General features: G+C 38.4%; 1 protein-coding gene across 1 annotated transcript in view; it reads left to right on the top strand.

Annotated features, from left to right (window-relative positions):
* Positions 1-14,726, top strand: part of mctp2a (multiple C2 domains, transmembrane 2a) — a 66,001-nt gene that overhangs the window by 27,494 nt on the left and 23,781 nt on the right. Inside the window, exons 12-17 of the mRNA XM_067418919.1 lie at positions 3,604-3,697; positions 3,829-3,931; positions 4,009-4,111; positions 4,228-4,329; positions 4,533-4,607; positions 4,876-4,995. Coding sequence (XP_067275020.1) covers positions 3,604-3,697; positions 3,829-3,931; positions 4,009-4,111; positions 4,228-4,329; positions 4,533-4,607; positions 4,876-4,995 — 597 coding nt within the window. The remainder of the gene's footprint in view (positions 1-3,603; positions 3,698-3,828; positions 3,932-4,008; positions 4,112-4,227; positions 4,330-4,532; positions 4,608-4,875; positions 4,996-14,726) is intronic.

Here is a 14,726-nt window from a genome sequence, read left to right on the forward strand (position 1 = left end):
CTTACCCTCTCGCTTGAGGGTGTCAATGATGGCCTTCTGGACAGCAGTCGGGTCGGCAGTCTTACCCATGATTGCGGTTTTGAGGAATAAACCAGGCTGGGAGTTTTTAAAAGCCTCAAGAATCTTTTGCAGGTGTTTAGAGTTAATTAGTTGATTCAGATGATTAGGTTAATAGCTCGTTTAGAGAACCTTTTCGTGATATGCAAATTTTTTGAGACTTTTTAGGTATTTTGGGTTTTCATGAGCTGTATGCCAAAATCATCAATATTAAAACAATAAAAGACCTGAAATATTTCAGTTGGTGTGCAATGAATCTAAAATATATGAAAGTTTAATTTTTATCATTACATTATGGAAAATAATGAACTTTATCACAATATGCTAATTTATTTTTAGAAGGACCTGTATGTTACGCTAGGGGTGTAACGGTACAGATTGCTCACGGTTCGGTTTGTATCACGGTTTTAGGTTCACGGTTTCGGTATGGCATTGTATTTACTATATTCAGGGAAAAAAGGACTACTGTCAAATAAAAATAAAGAAAATAAGAACAATTAACTTAAATACAAGCAGCAGCACAAATAAATACTATTGAGCAAGGATACTAATAAAATAAACAATGCTTTTCAGGTTTTTCAGGTAGGTCTAACATTAGATTTAGAAATTTTAGAGAAATTGAATGAAGTAATCAAATGTAAAATAATTGCATATTTCACTGTTTAAATGAAAGATTAATCCGTATTAAACTTACACAAGCTATTCAATCAAGAGCATTGAGTTCCTTTTCTTTTGTTTTACTTTAAACAGAGTAAAGGTTACTGCCCCTTTAAGACCTAATGCAGGGATATGCGTCGTCTTTCTCGACTGTATACAGTTCACTTAAGGCATATACAGACTATGTCTGCTTGAATACTCATTAAGATGGACATGTTGACATACTTTTTGTGTGAGTTTGTCCGTTCAAGCGCAAGACTTAAAAGATAACTTAACTCAATATTTGTGCGCTGTGAGACGTTTGCGCGGTCTCAGAGGAGTGCACAGACAGATCTTCTCTCAGCGCGCAAGTTCTCCCTCGCGTCGTCTGGCTCTACAAACGGGTAATGACGGTGAAATGACTGGTCATATTCCAACATACGACAGTACTCGCAAGCACTGAACAGTTTACAAAGAGAGACTGTTTTGCCAACGTTTTCTTTTATTATCGCTGTTTTTGTAGTGAGAAGAGAAGCCATCACTGAGAAGCCAGCACGTGTATCCATCCACAGAAACATACATAAAGCATCAAGTTACAACACATATTAAAGTTGCGTCATCAGATGTGAGATGAACCACGGTGCAAGTGCGTGCTGGCACCTTTTACACGGCACCCCTGCTCACGTCAGACAGCACCCCGTTTGGGAAACGCTGCTATAGACCAAGCTCCCAACCCAACTTTGAGAATAGATTAACGGCGTTCATTTTTTTATCGCCCAATAAGAGTCTCGCGTTAACGTGTTAACGCACACCACTAGTAAAGAGATATATTACAATAAAAAGTGCTTAAAAGTACTCTTAAGTGGAACTTAAGTGGGTTTTTTGATTTTGTTCAAAGAACTCTTAAGTGGAGGGAAGCTTTTTTCCCTCACATGCAGCCAATACAGAAAGCACGGGTTAGTGGGCTAAAATAACCTCACGTGCAACCTATATAAAAATTAAAGGGGGGGTGAAACACTCAGTTTCAGTCAGTGTCATGTCAATCTTGAGTACCTATAGAGTAGCATTGCATCCTGCATATCTCCGAAAAGTCTTTATTTTTTTTATAATTATATAAGAAAGATGCGCTGTTCCGAGTCTTTCCGAAAAAAGCCGAGCGGGTGGGGGCGTGTCGTGTGAGCGGAGCTAAATAATGACGTGTGCAGCAGCGCGCTGCTATTGTGTTGAGTGCGTCGAGTGCGTCGTAAAGCTGTCATCCCTAACAGCGGGGAAAAAACTTTATTCAAAATAAAAATATGGCTTTTAATCAGATACAGCCATACATCTATGATCCGGAATCAGACCCAGAGGCTGCAGTTGAACAGGAGCAGCAGCAAAAACGACTAGAGCAGGACGTCTCTATGTGGTACGATATACACTAACTATATAATATGCTTAGCGGCTTGTGTTATTTACATATTTATACTTGAATTATATCGTCGTATTTTTGTCTTTGAAGGTGTACATGTGGGAAGTGCAGTTGTGCACGTGTGTTTGTGTGTTTACGCGTGGTTTGTGTAGACAGGTTAAGTTAGTGTTTACATAGATAGACACGGAATAGTAGCGCATTTGAATGAAGAAGCGTGCTTATTTAGTTCAACATATTTCCCCCCTCTTTGTGTATTGTTGAGTGCTTTTACAATACACAAACATAAAGTTACACATATAGTGGCCAGCTAAACAAATGTACACGCACTACACATCGCATGCTCCATTGATCAATTTCTATATATAGTAATATATATAGTAACTATACGTGATCATGTTTGGGCTACTTGATGAGCATAGACACAGACATTTGAAGCAGTCTAACTCACCGCCCGCGGTTCTAACGTTGGGACTGCTCCATCCTTCAGCATTAGGCTATTGGAAAATCCGGCGTCATGCTGGGCCATGTTTATGAAACAGTCGGCACCGAAATGCAGCGAACAGATATAAACATTCGCGCAACTCAGTTGCTGATCCGGAAAAGCAAATTACATCCACTGTTGCCTTACCGCGGGGTTTTGGGGGAATCTGTGCAGGACTGTCTTGGTCTGGCAACCAAAAACGCACTTGTTGATGTCATTGTTAATTGTGCACATTACCTGTGCAGCGCAGCCTACGAGCGCTTTGATGGGCATAGCCTGTTGCTTTCGCTCTCTCCCTCTCTCTCTCTCCCTCTCTCTCTCTCACACGCTTCCGGTAGAATTGTCCGTAAGGCCCATACAAGGAAATTCCGCCCCCACTAACGTCAATGGGGACGCATGATCGCAAAAAACTTGCCGAAACTTATGACTAACCGGAAGTAGTATTTTTGACAAAGAAATACTCCCATCAAACGTCCACCTTAACTTTTCAAACTTTGTCCATGTTTAGTATGGGATTCCATGTCTTTAACAGTGTAAAAAGATCAGTATGCATGAAACAGCATTTCACCCCCCCTTTAAGCGCGGAATAAACATTTTACATTTTTCAAACAGTCTCAGTGGTGGTCACCGATTAGGCAGATTAATTCTTACTGAAATTGCTTTGTCGCCTTTCTGGCTGTTGTTGATATTTTTGCATGTTTCTTAAAAAAATCTATGATATCTGTCCACTGGAACACTATCATGTTTATTCACTATTAATTTAAAACGGTTTATTTAAAGCAACTATTTTTCAAATAGATGGGATTAGAAATACAGTCCTGGCCCAAATAAAAGCCGGTTCCCTTCTTCAGTTCAGGTAAATAAAGGCCTCGGTCTTTATTTGAGGAATTATGGTATTCATTTTTTGTTACTTTCCAACTCTGTACATTAGTTGTACTTTGTATAGCTTATAAATATTTGTAAATGTACATGATTATTTGGTTAACCTTTTTTTAAGATAAAAGGTCATTTGTATTTACAGAGACCAAATAACTTTTTCGGGGACTTGAAGGATGTTGGCTATCTTCAAATCAAGTTAATAAAAGCCACAGATCTTCCATCCGCAGATATAAGTGGTACTTATTTGTATTAAATATAGTGTCATAATTTATATAAGAGATATTGCACAGTTATTAAGTAAAGTATTGCCTGTTATAAAAAATATTTATTCCTTCATAATAATGTGCAAATATTTTAACTTAACCAGGTAAAAGTGACCCCTTTTGTACTGTTGAGCTCGGTAATAGCAAACTGCAAACTCACACAATATGCAAAACCCTGAATCCTGAATGGAGAACAGCCCTTACATTGTGAGTGAAACTGATAGATGTATATCATTTATACATGATCATGATATTGATATATACATTAATTTTAACATCTTCAGCCCCATTAAGGACATCCATGATGTTGTGGTGCTGACAGTCTATCATGAGGATGGGGACAAAGCTCCAGACTTCCTGGGAAAAGTTGCCATTCCTTTGCTGACTGTAAGTACCACACAAATAAGTAGTTTTTATAATTGTTCCGATATATATATATATATATATATATATATATATATATGTTCCGATATTAAACTACAGCATTTCTACTTTGTCTGTAGGTTTCTAATGGTCAACAAATAACCAGAATGCTGAAGAATAATAATCTATCAAGGGCATCTAAAGGAAGCATCACTCTGGAGCTGAATGTCCTCTACAACCCTGTAAGTGCTTCATATAAAATAAATATGATTATTTATGAATAATATGATTTATATCAGATGCTTTGAGACTCCTTTGCTAAAAGAAAAAGATAATTTAAACATCATTAACTTTCTGTTAGGACTATATGCAAAAGCTGTCAAGTCATTATGTGGCAAAAGTACAGTATAATCTTTTAAAGTCTTGTTTTCTTCTTCTTTCTCAGATCAAAGCAGGATTCAAGACCTTCCAGCCGAAAGAAACAACGTTTGCAGAAGACAACCTGAAGTTTAACAAAAAGGTGATCTTTATGGAAAACAATTAGAGCACCATATTTTCCACTTTCTCTTAATATTAGCTTTGTTGTTGGTTCCTTTAGAGACTCATTACATTCAATTTTTCCTCCAGCACCGTCTAAAGCTCTTTAGACACCAAAGATGACTTGACTTATTAATATTTATCCCCAATGAACCTTCAGTTTAAAAGCCTCTTTACACCTGAGTGAATGTCATGTTGTGAGCATTATGTCCTCAGGCACATCTTGCTAACTACTGCTTTGTCCCCATTAGCTTTTAGCACGTAATATCTATCGAGTGAGGAAGATCAGCGTGGCCATTCTCTACACTCTGCAGTATATTAACAGCTGCTTCCAGTGGGAGAACACAAGGAGGAGTATTACAGCCTTCCTGGTAAGACTTCACCACTGTTTACAAGATTTCAACTCTGTGGCCCTTTTAGTAACCTGAGGTCATTGAACGCATCTGTGTAATCCCTCTTTGAAGAAAACGTTCTGCTCCTTAATATCAACTTTTCATAAGATGGAAAACAGACCGTGCTCATTTGGCCCTCGCCTGTCAGGGTGCAACTATAAGTGTTGTGAATCAATGATTATTTATTTTTTTAATCTGTTGATTTATTTTTATTTTTATATAAATGTGTTATTGAATACCTACTACAACCTAATCCTCAATATTTTATATATATATATATATATATATATATATATATATATATATATATATATATATATATATATATATATATATATATATATATATATATATATATATATATATATATATAATAGGAAGTGAGTTTTACTGTAATGATTGATGTATTTAGAGTAGGGCTGTACGATATGGACAGCAACAAAAGATATCACAATTTTTTTTCTTTTTTTCCCGATTTCGATTTTAATCTCGATTTTGACACAAACAAAACATGCTTTACAGTTATAAATGCATTCTGTGTGAATTTAAAACATATTTCCAAAGGAAACAAATTAGAGCTTTATCGAAACGTTAACGCGTCTCTTGAACAGACAAATGGCCTAAATAAATAAATAAAATTAATATCCTCTTCTTCATCTCCGCTCAGTTGTAGATTAGGGATATTATCCAGTCTTATTATGCCGCTTTCATCGTTGCTTAGATCATCTCGACAGCCAGCCAGAGCGCTGCATAAATAATTAGCCACGCGTCCCTTGGAGGGCGGGGCAATAACAAAAGCCAGTATGAAAATACACACAGACAGAACAAGGCGATTTCAACCTCAAAATATACGCTTTTAAATATACCATTAATGCCATCTCAAACACGGAGAGGCTTCTTCGTGATTTCAACTAACAGATTCTGCAAAAAAACGAAAATCACATAATTAAAAAAAAACAAAAAAACGCTTCTTTCTCATTTTGATCGAAAGTAGAGCTGCCGACTTGTGTCCCTTGTTTCCGTGACAGGTCACATATTATATGTTCAGTATATAGTGTTGTATCGCCATCGAATGGCCTAGCAGCAGAATACAGTGTTTTAGTTGTTTTCGTGGATCCTTGTGAATGGGGATCATTTTGAAAACAGTGTCATCTGCATGCGGAAAACTCAACTTGTTGGTTGTTGTCTTTACATCTGTGTTGTAAAGCTATTGCGTTTCCCATTGGATTATTCTTGTCTTTCTGTTTGGATTTATGATTTCTTGTTTGGATGGTCATTTGCTTTCCGGTTTGGTTTATGTTTGTGTGTTTTGTTAACTCTTCCCCTGCCTTTGATCTAATTTTCTGTCATTTATGACACAACACTTCTCTGCCATTCACTACATTTACATTGTCTACAATCCTCCGATATTAACCTGATTAAGAAAATACTCTGATTAAAGGGGTACTTCATTGCTGGGAAGATGAATCTGTATTTAAACTGGGTCATTAATGTATTAAATGTGGAAAAAAATTCACAAAAATGTGAAAGCATTTTTGAATTTGGTGCCTTCTAGACTGAGAAAAGACAGAAAATGTATTTTTGTCTCATGGGGATGAAAGACAACAACTCCCAGAATGCATTGCTTCGCTGCCCTGTGAGGCCACTCACAAAGCCGCCGCTACTGGATCACTTTCCAACCACGTTCATTTTTTCATAAAATCTGTTCAGTTAGAGAACACTACAATTAAATACTGAACATGTCTGTTCAATATAATTAGTAAGTCGCTGCGAGAGTGTCACAGAACAAATGCTGCAGGAGTCAGAATACATTCACCGTCATGAATGAACTGAATGAGCTCTCGTGATTAGAGCTGAGGTAATCGATTCAGTTCATGCCTTTGGAAGCTTAATATATACTCCCGGGTTTCTACTGATACAAAGCCATATGCTAATTGCTGAAGTAACCCTTTAAGAAGCTACCATTTAAACAGCGATTTCTAATGACCTTAATCCGGTTAAAGTTATAATCGAAGTAAATGCAAATCGAGTTAAGACACGTGGAGTATGCTTATTTTAGTCGCATTATCAGAGCGTATTAAAGGAACTGTATGTAAGAAATATATTTCAGTTAATTATAAAATAGCCCTGATATGTCACTAGACATTAAAAAATCATGTTGATTTCAAATACTTATCACTGACAACAGTAGTCTGGCCAGGATATTGTCATTTTAATATTGTTGTTGTAGCCCTCAACTGATGTTGATGTTGTGTTTTGCCCTGAAGCTCCACCCTCCACCGATCTACCAATCACGAAGTCAGTAGTGTTTTGGCATCCGGGTTGCCAGCTCTGCTCTAGTTACCACAGCTGCAAAAGTGCCCCTCCTAACAATCATCAATAATATTGTGGCCAATAAACAGAATTTTAATTATAATTAATATAACAATGTGTACAAAACAGTAACAAAGTGATCAAAAGTTGGAAAATTCCCGTTTATCTGTATCTGTCTGAAATGTCGTTGCCATGACATGTTGCTTTGGGTGTCTTGCTTGGCTGCTCATTCTGATACTGCCTCCTCTTTATTTATTTATTTTTTGTTCTAATTATTCTGCTTATTGTAAAAGTTATTTATTCATTTTATGTTGTAATTATTCTGCTTATTGTAAAAGTAAAATACAATAAATTTGTATCTGTAATCCCATATTAGTAATTGTGACCAAACTGTCTGCATACAACAACAGTCAGGAACCACTAAGCTCGTGAGCCATATTTGGTCATTCAGTGAACGCCTCACCTCGTTGGCAAAAAAAACAAAAACAAAAAAAACAAGCCAAAAGGCAGTGTCTCTTTAAAAAAACTGAAAGTATATATGTTTTTCTTCAGAGAGAAATAGTGAAGGTGAATGCATATACAAACAAGCTCTCTGTTTAGGATTTGAGCAAATATAATCCAAGCGCCTTTGATTACGTTACTGTTGATCATCTGTACGTCATCGTCTAAAGCCCGCCCTGATGATTTCAGTGGTCCGAACAGTTTCTGTTCGGGCATAATAACTCCTCTATGGATCAGGTCCAAACCGAACTGCCCGACCTAAAAATGTTGTGGCCGGGGCTAAGTTCGGCTGGCATCCAGGGTAGTGCAACACACTTATGTGAGTAAAACGTGTTTTTTATATGTCTAACAGAACATACCTTTAGCACGCTGAACTCAGACGTGTATGGGCCAGGGCTCACAAAGCCTGTGTGTGTGTGTGTGCGTGTGTGCTTGCGTGGTTCGAACTTATATCGACCGATTGTGTGAGCTATGTAATATAAAAATCAATCGTGGGTGGATGAGAAATAAATCATTCTGTTGTTTTGATAAAGACGTACTTGAATCATCCGGTTGCCGCTTTCTAAACAACCCCTCCCTCATGTGTACTGAACTGATAGGGGCATAGATATGACAGAAGCTGAAGCTCATTAAATATGCAAATCTTATCCAATCCTAGCCATGGGCGTTTATTTCCAAGTCTCCAGTGCTGCATGCCCATCAAAACCCAGCGTTTTGGAGAGAGCCTCAAAACCAGTGTAGAAAATAGCCTATTACTTATTAGTTAAGATGTTTTTAAATGTAAAAACCACACAAACGTCATGAGTTGACCTCAGACAACAGTATAAAAAAAATTAAAAAGCCAGTTCATGGCACCTTAAAAAAAAAAAAAAAAAAAAAAACGCTGGTAGGAAGAGTGAAACCGTTTGCTACTAGATGCTCTCCTCTTCTTCACTGCTAACCGTATTTATTTTATTTATTTATTTATTTTAATTATTTTCAGGAATTTTCCCAAAAGAACAGCATAGAAATATTCTGCAACGCACGTCTTCACTGGCACTTTTAATCAGTTTGTGATTTGTATTCATTTAATTAACAGAAAATCGTACTGAGCCCAAACGCTTGTGTATAGCATCGGCACCAGCAACAAACAGACTAAACTTTAAGGCAGGTCAGTGTTTATTGTAAGTAGGGAGCACTTTAATCTATGCTATAACACACAAGCTATTTTTAGAAGCTTTCTTGAAGCTGTAGTATAATGTGCACTCTCCCGTGTCGCTGCGCCTCGCTACTGGAATGAGCAGTGCCCCCTGAAGGGGGGTCGTTGGAGGTGTGTGCGCCCATCCACCTGAGGAGACGGGGTGTCAGGCTGGGAAGAGGCGTGGGACGTCCTGTTGCCCGCTCTATCTTTGTCTGCACACGTGGGGTTGAGAACCATCTCTCCTCCACTAGCATGTGGCCTGTTTCCGCACCACTGCGTTCAAAGCTGTGCAGGTGATGCTGAGCTATGGAAATGACAGGGAAATGAAAATAGGGCACCTGTGTAAATTGTCTAGGCTTTAGAAACAACAGGCCGGAGGGGTGAATCTCAACTATGTGTTGTTGTTTTTTTTTTTTACAGATTTAAAGACCAGACTATTTTATACTCTCACAATGTTTAATTACCATACAAGTTGCACGACGTCTATAAAAGAGCGCGTAACCCTCAAGGGTTAACGAACACATATCTGTCTTTCTCTTGCTCTATGGGTGTATGTATATCTGTAGGCTGCGGTAATAAGGTAACAGAGTCAGACATTGACAGATGCTTGCCTCTAAGAAGAGCATAATTAGAGGAGACCGTGCTTTCCTCTACGTGTTCTCATCCAATCCATGTCATCGTAGTCATGTCAGCCGTTTAATTTATAATGTAGGCCTGTATACTTGGAATGTAGTACACAAAGAAGTCAGTGGAGAGAGGATACTATTTACTTTATAAACATATATTTAAAGTACATTACAATACATTATTCATAGAGTCAGTGGAGTCTCTGTCCTGTAGCTTTTACACTTTACGCAACTTATAATGCATTTGTGGTGCTGCGGTTTCTTTGTCCAGGTCTGTAGGTTGCACAGGCAGCGCCTGTTCCCGGAACACACTCCCACCCCAGTGCTGGAAATCCCAGAGGTCACCACCCCAACCTGCACACAGCAGAGCGCATATACACGCTTCCTCTCGCAAAACACAGCTTTCATCTGTGGAGAGTTGGAAATATGTGTGTGGGTGCATGTGTTTTAGTTTGAATATCCTCCGCTTTATGCATGTGTGTATACATACATATATATATACATATATATACAAAACTTTCTATATTGTATAATAGTTTATTCTTTGTTATGCAAAGAAACTCTGATTGGACCTCTGAAGGAGGGAAGTTAAGTTTAACATAAGTGCACCTGTAAAGTCTTGATTTGGCTTGTGTCTTTGAATGGCTTTAGATGTTCAAAATCACCTAGCGTGCAGCAGCAAGAGAAACGCAAAACTCACTACAAAAGACCGTACTTAATAGGTATTTTTGTTGTTTTCTACGGGAAACACCCTTAAAACAAGATACTTGAGGAGCAAAATTGTTTGAGATAATCATGATATCAATATCCTATTGTCTGATTTCTTATGCTTAAGATATTCAAGTTATCCAATTAGTTAACATTTTACTTTACAGTGCCTTTGTTACATGTACTTACTGTAGTAATAACAGTAAACCGTGCATAATAAATAGCCCCAAACAAAACCCTAATCCTAACCTTAACCCTATAGTCAGTACATGTTATTAATTCATATTACTCAATTTATAATTACATATAACAAGGACACCTCAAAATAAAGTCAAACTTTTTTAATTAAATGTAATACATTGTATTAGTAATATGTATTATGTATTAAATGTAATACATATTGTTACATTAAACTATATAATGTTAAACAATAGCATGTATAATAATCAAAATATTTATAAACATTTCATGATTATATATAATTGCTTTGAACTTTTTGTGAGGTTTTAGTGGTTATGCTGAACCGTATTGCATAAATCCAACAGTAAGTGGTCCTTTGAATTTTTGACGCATGTTCACCCAAAGCACTGTTTTGAAACACTACCAGTCTCATTAGGAGCATCTGCATATGCATTTGAGGAAAAACTCTTGATATATCTCCCAAAAGCATGCAGCCGTGCAGACTGCTTACATAGTTGAATATTTTTTATGACTTGTTTATGCAACAGTAATGAGCCTAGAAACAGCACTTATAAAGGCGGACAACTACAGTACGTCCAAGAAGGAGGGCCGTGTCAGATAAAATCTTTATAAAATACCACTTTTTAGATGTGGCTTGCACTTACTGAGAAAGATGAATGTGGCATACATCAGTGGAGACTGCAGAGGGGTCATACAGAGTTCTCTGCTGCATGTCTCATTTTGGCCTGTAGATGGAGCTATAGCACTGTCGAAACATGCAGGCACATCCTCTCGAAGGGGCCGACAATGAGAACAGGTAGTAGTCGAGAGCAGGCCGATGACAATTCTGATGGTAAGCATTAAGCAAAGTAATTTCTTACAGTGCATTACACAGAGCAAACACACTCCAAAAAGTTTCCACCAAAGGCTAAATGAGCATTACCCAGCCAGGCATTAACTGGCCAAATTTGCTGCTTCTGAACTCTGTAGTTTCAAGCTTTTTCAATCAAGATGAAAGGGATCGAAGGGTGAGGAAAAAAAGAGAGATTATTTACACTTGAAAGCTGATTTGGAGCTTTGCTGTCATTAGAGTCTTTTAAGTATTTAAGTAGAATTAATATTTTAACATATGAGCTTGCTTCGTCTGTCAGTAGTCTGGACTAGAAAGGAAAACCTGCACGCGTGTTTGTGTGTGTGTGTGAGTGTGTTTAAGATTTTTTTTTTTGTTCCTTTTTGACACTGCCAGGTAGCAAGCGGTTTCGACATCATTTGACAGGCTGTGAAATGCTGATTGCTTCACATCACAGACTGTAAAGATGGCATCTGATGAATGTTTGATGCCGTGCAGCTGTAAACACAGTTGGCAGCTGTGACGGAGCGTTCTCTCTCTCTCTCTCACATTCTCTCTCTTCCCGTTTCTGTCTAGCAGAACGGCCAGCGCCAGATGATAGCAGGACAGGGTCCATGCAGGTTCCCGGGTCCTGAGGGAACGCTATAAAGTGGTGGGCACGGTCTAAGCTATTAACTGGCTTACTGGGACAGCCAGGATTAGACTGATTATCAGCATTTCCACGACCCGATTCGTTATTCCAGTTAACTCGAGTAATGTCCTCAGGAAAACACAATGATATCCTGATATTGAGGAGTTTTCCTGCATGGCACCTCATGTCTGTGCTAGGGCTGTCAATTTAATGTTAATCCAGTACAGTTAATTACTTTTAAAAAAGTATGCACTTAAAAAAATTAATACTTTTAATTGAAATTTCCCAATAAGGAACTTTCCTTCCATTTGAGCAAGGTTTTCACAAGGTCACTGTCAGCACAGTCCCATTGGAATGAAACGATTTCGAGACATGTTTTTAGTCTTTAAAAGGGGTACTTCATTATGTATCGAAATTCTTTCATTCCAATGGAGTTTAAAATCTTAAAAACAGGGTGCGGGACTTAAATAGCAGCAAAACGTATTGGCCAAATACATCTGTCTGCATGTATATGTAGACAAACGTAGTGCAGGTATAATGCAACTATGTTAGCCTTGCTCTGGAAAATACACAATATATAGTCTTCTAAAGCTAAATGGTTACATCTATACAATGAGTTACATGGTTTGATAATTTACTGCCAATGTGAAGCTATATAAACCCAAACAGGGTGGTCAGAACCCGCCTGACGTGACCTATATTTGCACACAGAACATGGTGTATGCAGTGACCAACCAGAATTTGTAAAAATAAATAAATGAATAATTTCCAGGTTTATGGTTTGTCACATAACAGACAAAATGATAAATTGTTCATGAATGACCCATCAATACCATTCAGTTTTGATGGAAGAAACAATAGTTGCTTCTAACACTTGGGTGTTTAGTTCGAGACGGTCAACAAAAAATTGAAGAGAACATTTGACATGGCATGCAATAATATGTTATATTTATTAATAATATTAAAATTCATCATTTATTCACCCTCATGTAATTCCAGACCTCTTTGACTTAGTTTCTTGTGTGGAACGTAAAATACATTTAGAAAAATGTTGGTTATCAAACAGTTCATTGACTTCCATTGTATGGTCAAAATTCTCAAAATATCTTTATTCCACCATAAAGAGGTTTGGAACAACATTAGGACGAGTAAACAATGACAGAATGATCTGTCTTAAAATACCCTAATTTATACACATTAAATGTGATTATTTAAGGAACATGTCACACACTTCATTCACTTAAATGTTCAAATCGATGGACAGTCGCGGTCTTTGTGTCTGTCAGGGTTTTCTTTGTCCCTTACCTTTGTTTCACTCTGAAAGTTTCCCTGGACGGCTTCGTTGAAATGAATGTGCGCATATGTGTGTGTGTGGGTCCCGCTGTGTGCCTCATGGGCTTTAAGAAACTGTCAAGGAGTTTGTGCTGCGAGTATGACAGGAGGGCGAACCCTTGATAGTGATATATGTGCACGGGCTCTTCCTGAAACTCTGGAGGAAGGGATTAATAATTAAAGAGCTGGATTTGAGCGGCCGCTAACAGTGCAGTGATGGCTGGAGATTTGACAGTGTCAGTGTTGTTATTGAGATGTGTATGCTCCGTGTCATCGTACCGCTCCTGGGGCTCAACGCTGAGTCTGCCTTGACCCCGTGCACATCCCTCTTATCCTTCACACTGACGGTAGCACCACTGACAGCTCCTCCCTTCACTTACCGCGTAGTCTTTTCACATGCGAGTGTTCGTTTTTATGATTACTCCACATGCGGTTTGCATGTTTACATATTCATTGTTTGCTTTGCATAATTTGTATATATTTTTAATATTCTCCTTCCATCTGTGCATAAACATGCTTTAGCATAAACAGCTTGCATTCCACTCATTTTTTGCCTATTACTGCCGCCGAACAAACATGCTCCGTCTTTAACCCTGATGCACATGTCTGTGTGCGTTTGCGTGTCGTAATGACCAGCACTAACACGCTCGCCACCTCCACAGTCACAGAGGACAACTCTCCCCGGGCGCCCGTGGCCGCAGCCTGCTCGGCTGGCTGTGACGTATGTGCTTGTATGTGTGTTGGAGCTTCCGTGAGCCGAGCTGACACTCGGGGTGCCGTCTGCCCCAGGGGAGAAGGCTCGCATGGCAGATCTGTCACCCGTGAGGTCGCTGAATGTTAACGCTCCCAACATGGATTAAACACTGGTGGCCAGTGCGGCGGGGTGGGGTCGGTATGCCAGCCGCTGACAGGCACCACAGGGCTCTGTACACTGGCCTCGACACCGCCGGTGACAGAGAGACTTTATCTCTCCCTCTCTCGCTCTCTTTCCCTCTGGGCACGCAGTCCACTCCACCGCTCTACTGATAAGGACATGAGCCGCGGTCCGGCCGGCTGTTGCTGAGAATCACAAACATGTATCATACACTCACAGCCTGCGGTGCGCTTGCAGGATCACATTTCAACGCACTATATGCGATGCTACAGTTAATCTATTTCAGTATGTCTGTGTTTGGGAATAATTAGATTTACAAAGAATTATAAATGAGATATAATTGTTTTAATTTCAGAATTATTTTTTTATATTTTATAATAAATTGTTCATGTTATCCACGATAGCAAGATGAGAAATAATTCAATTAAAACATTGAATTTCATTTACATTCTAACGGATTCAATGTTTTAATTGAATTAATTAGCCACCAAATATTCTGTAATATTATAATAAAA

The sequence above is a fragment of the Pseudorasbora parva genome, chromosome 16, assembly GCF_024679245.1.
Source record: "Pseudorasbora parva isolate DD20220531a chromosome 16, ASM2467924v1, whole genome shotgun sequence".
Lineage (NCBI taxonomy): Eukaryota > Metazoa > Chordata > Actinopteri > Cypriniformes > Gobionidae > Pseudorasbora > Pseudorasbora parva.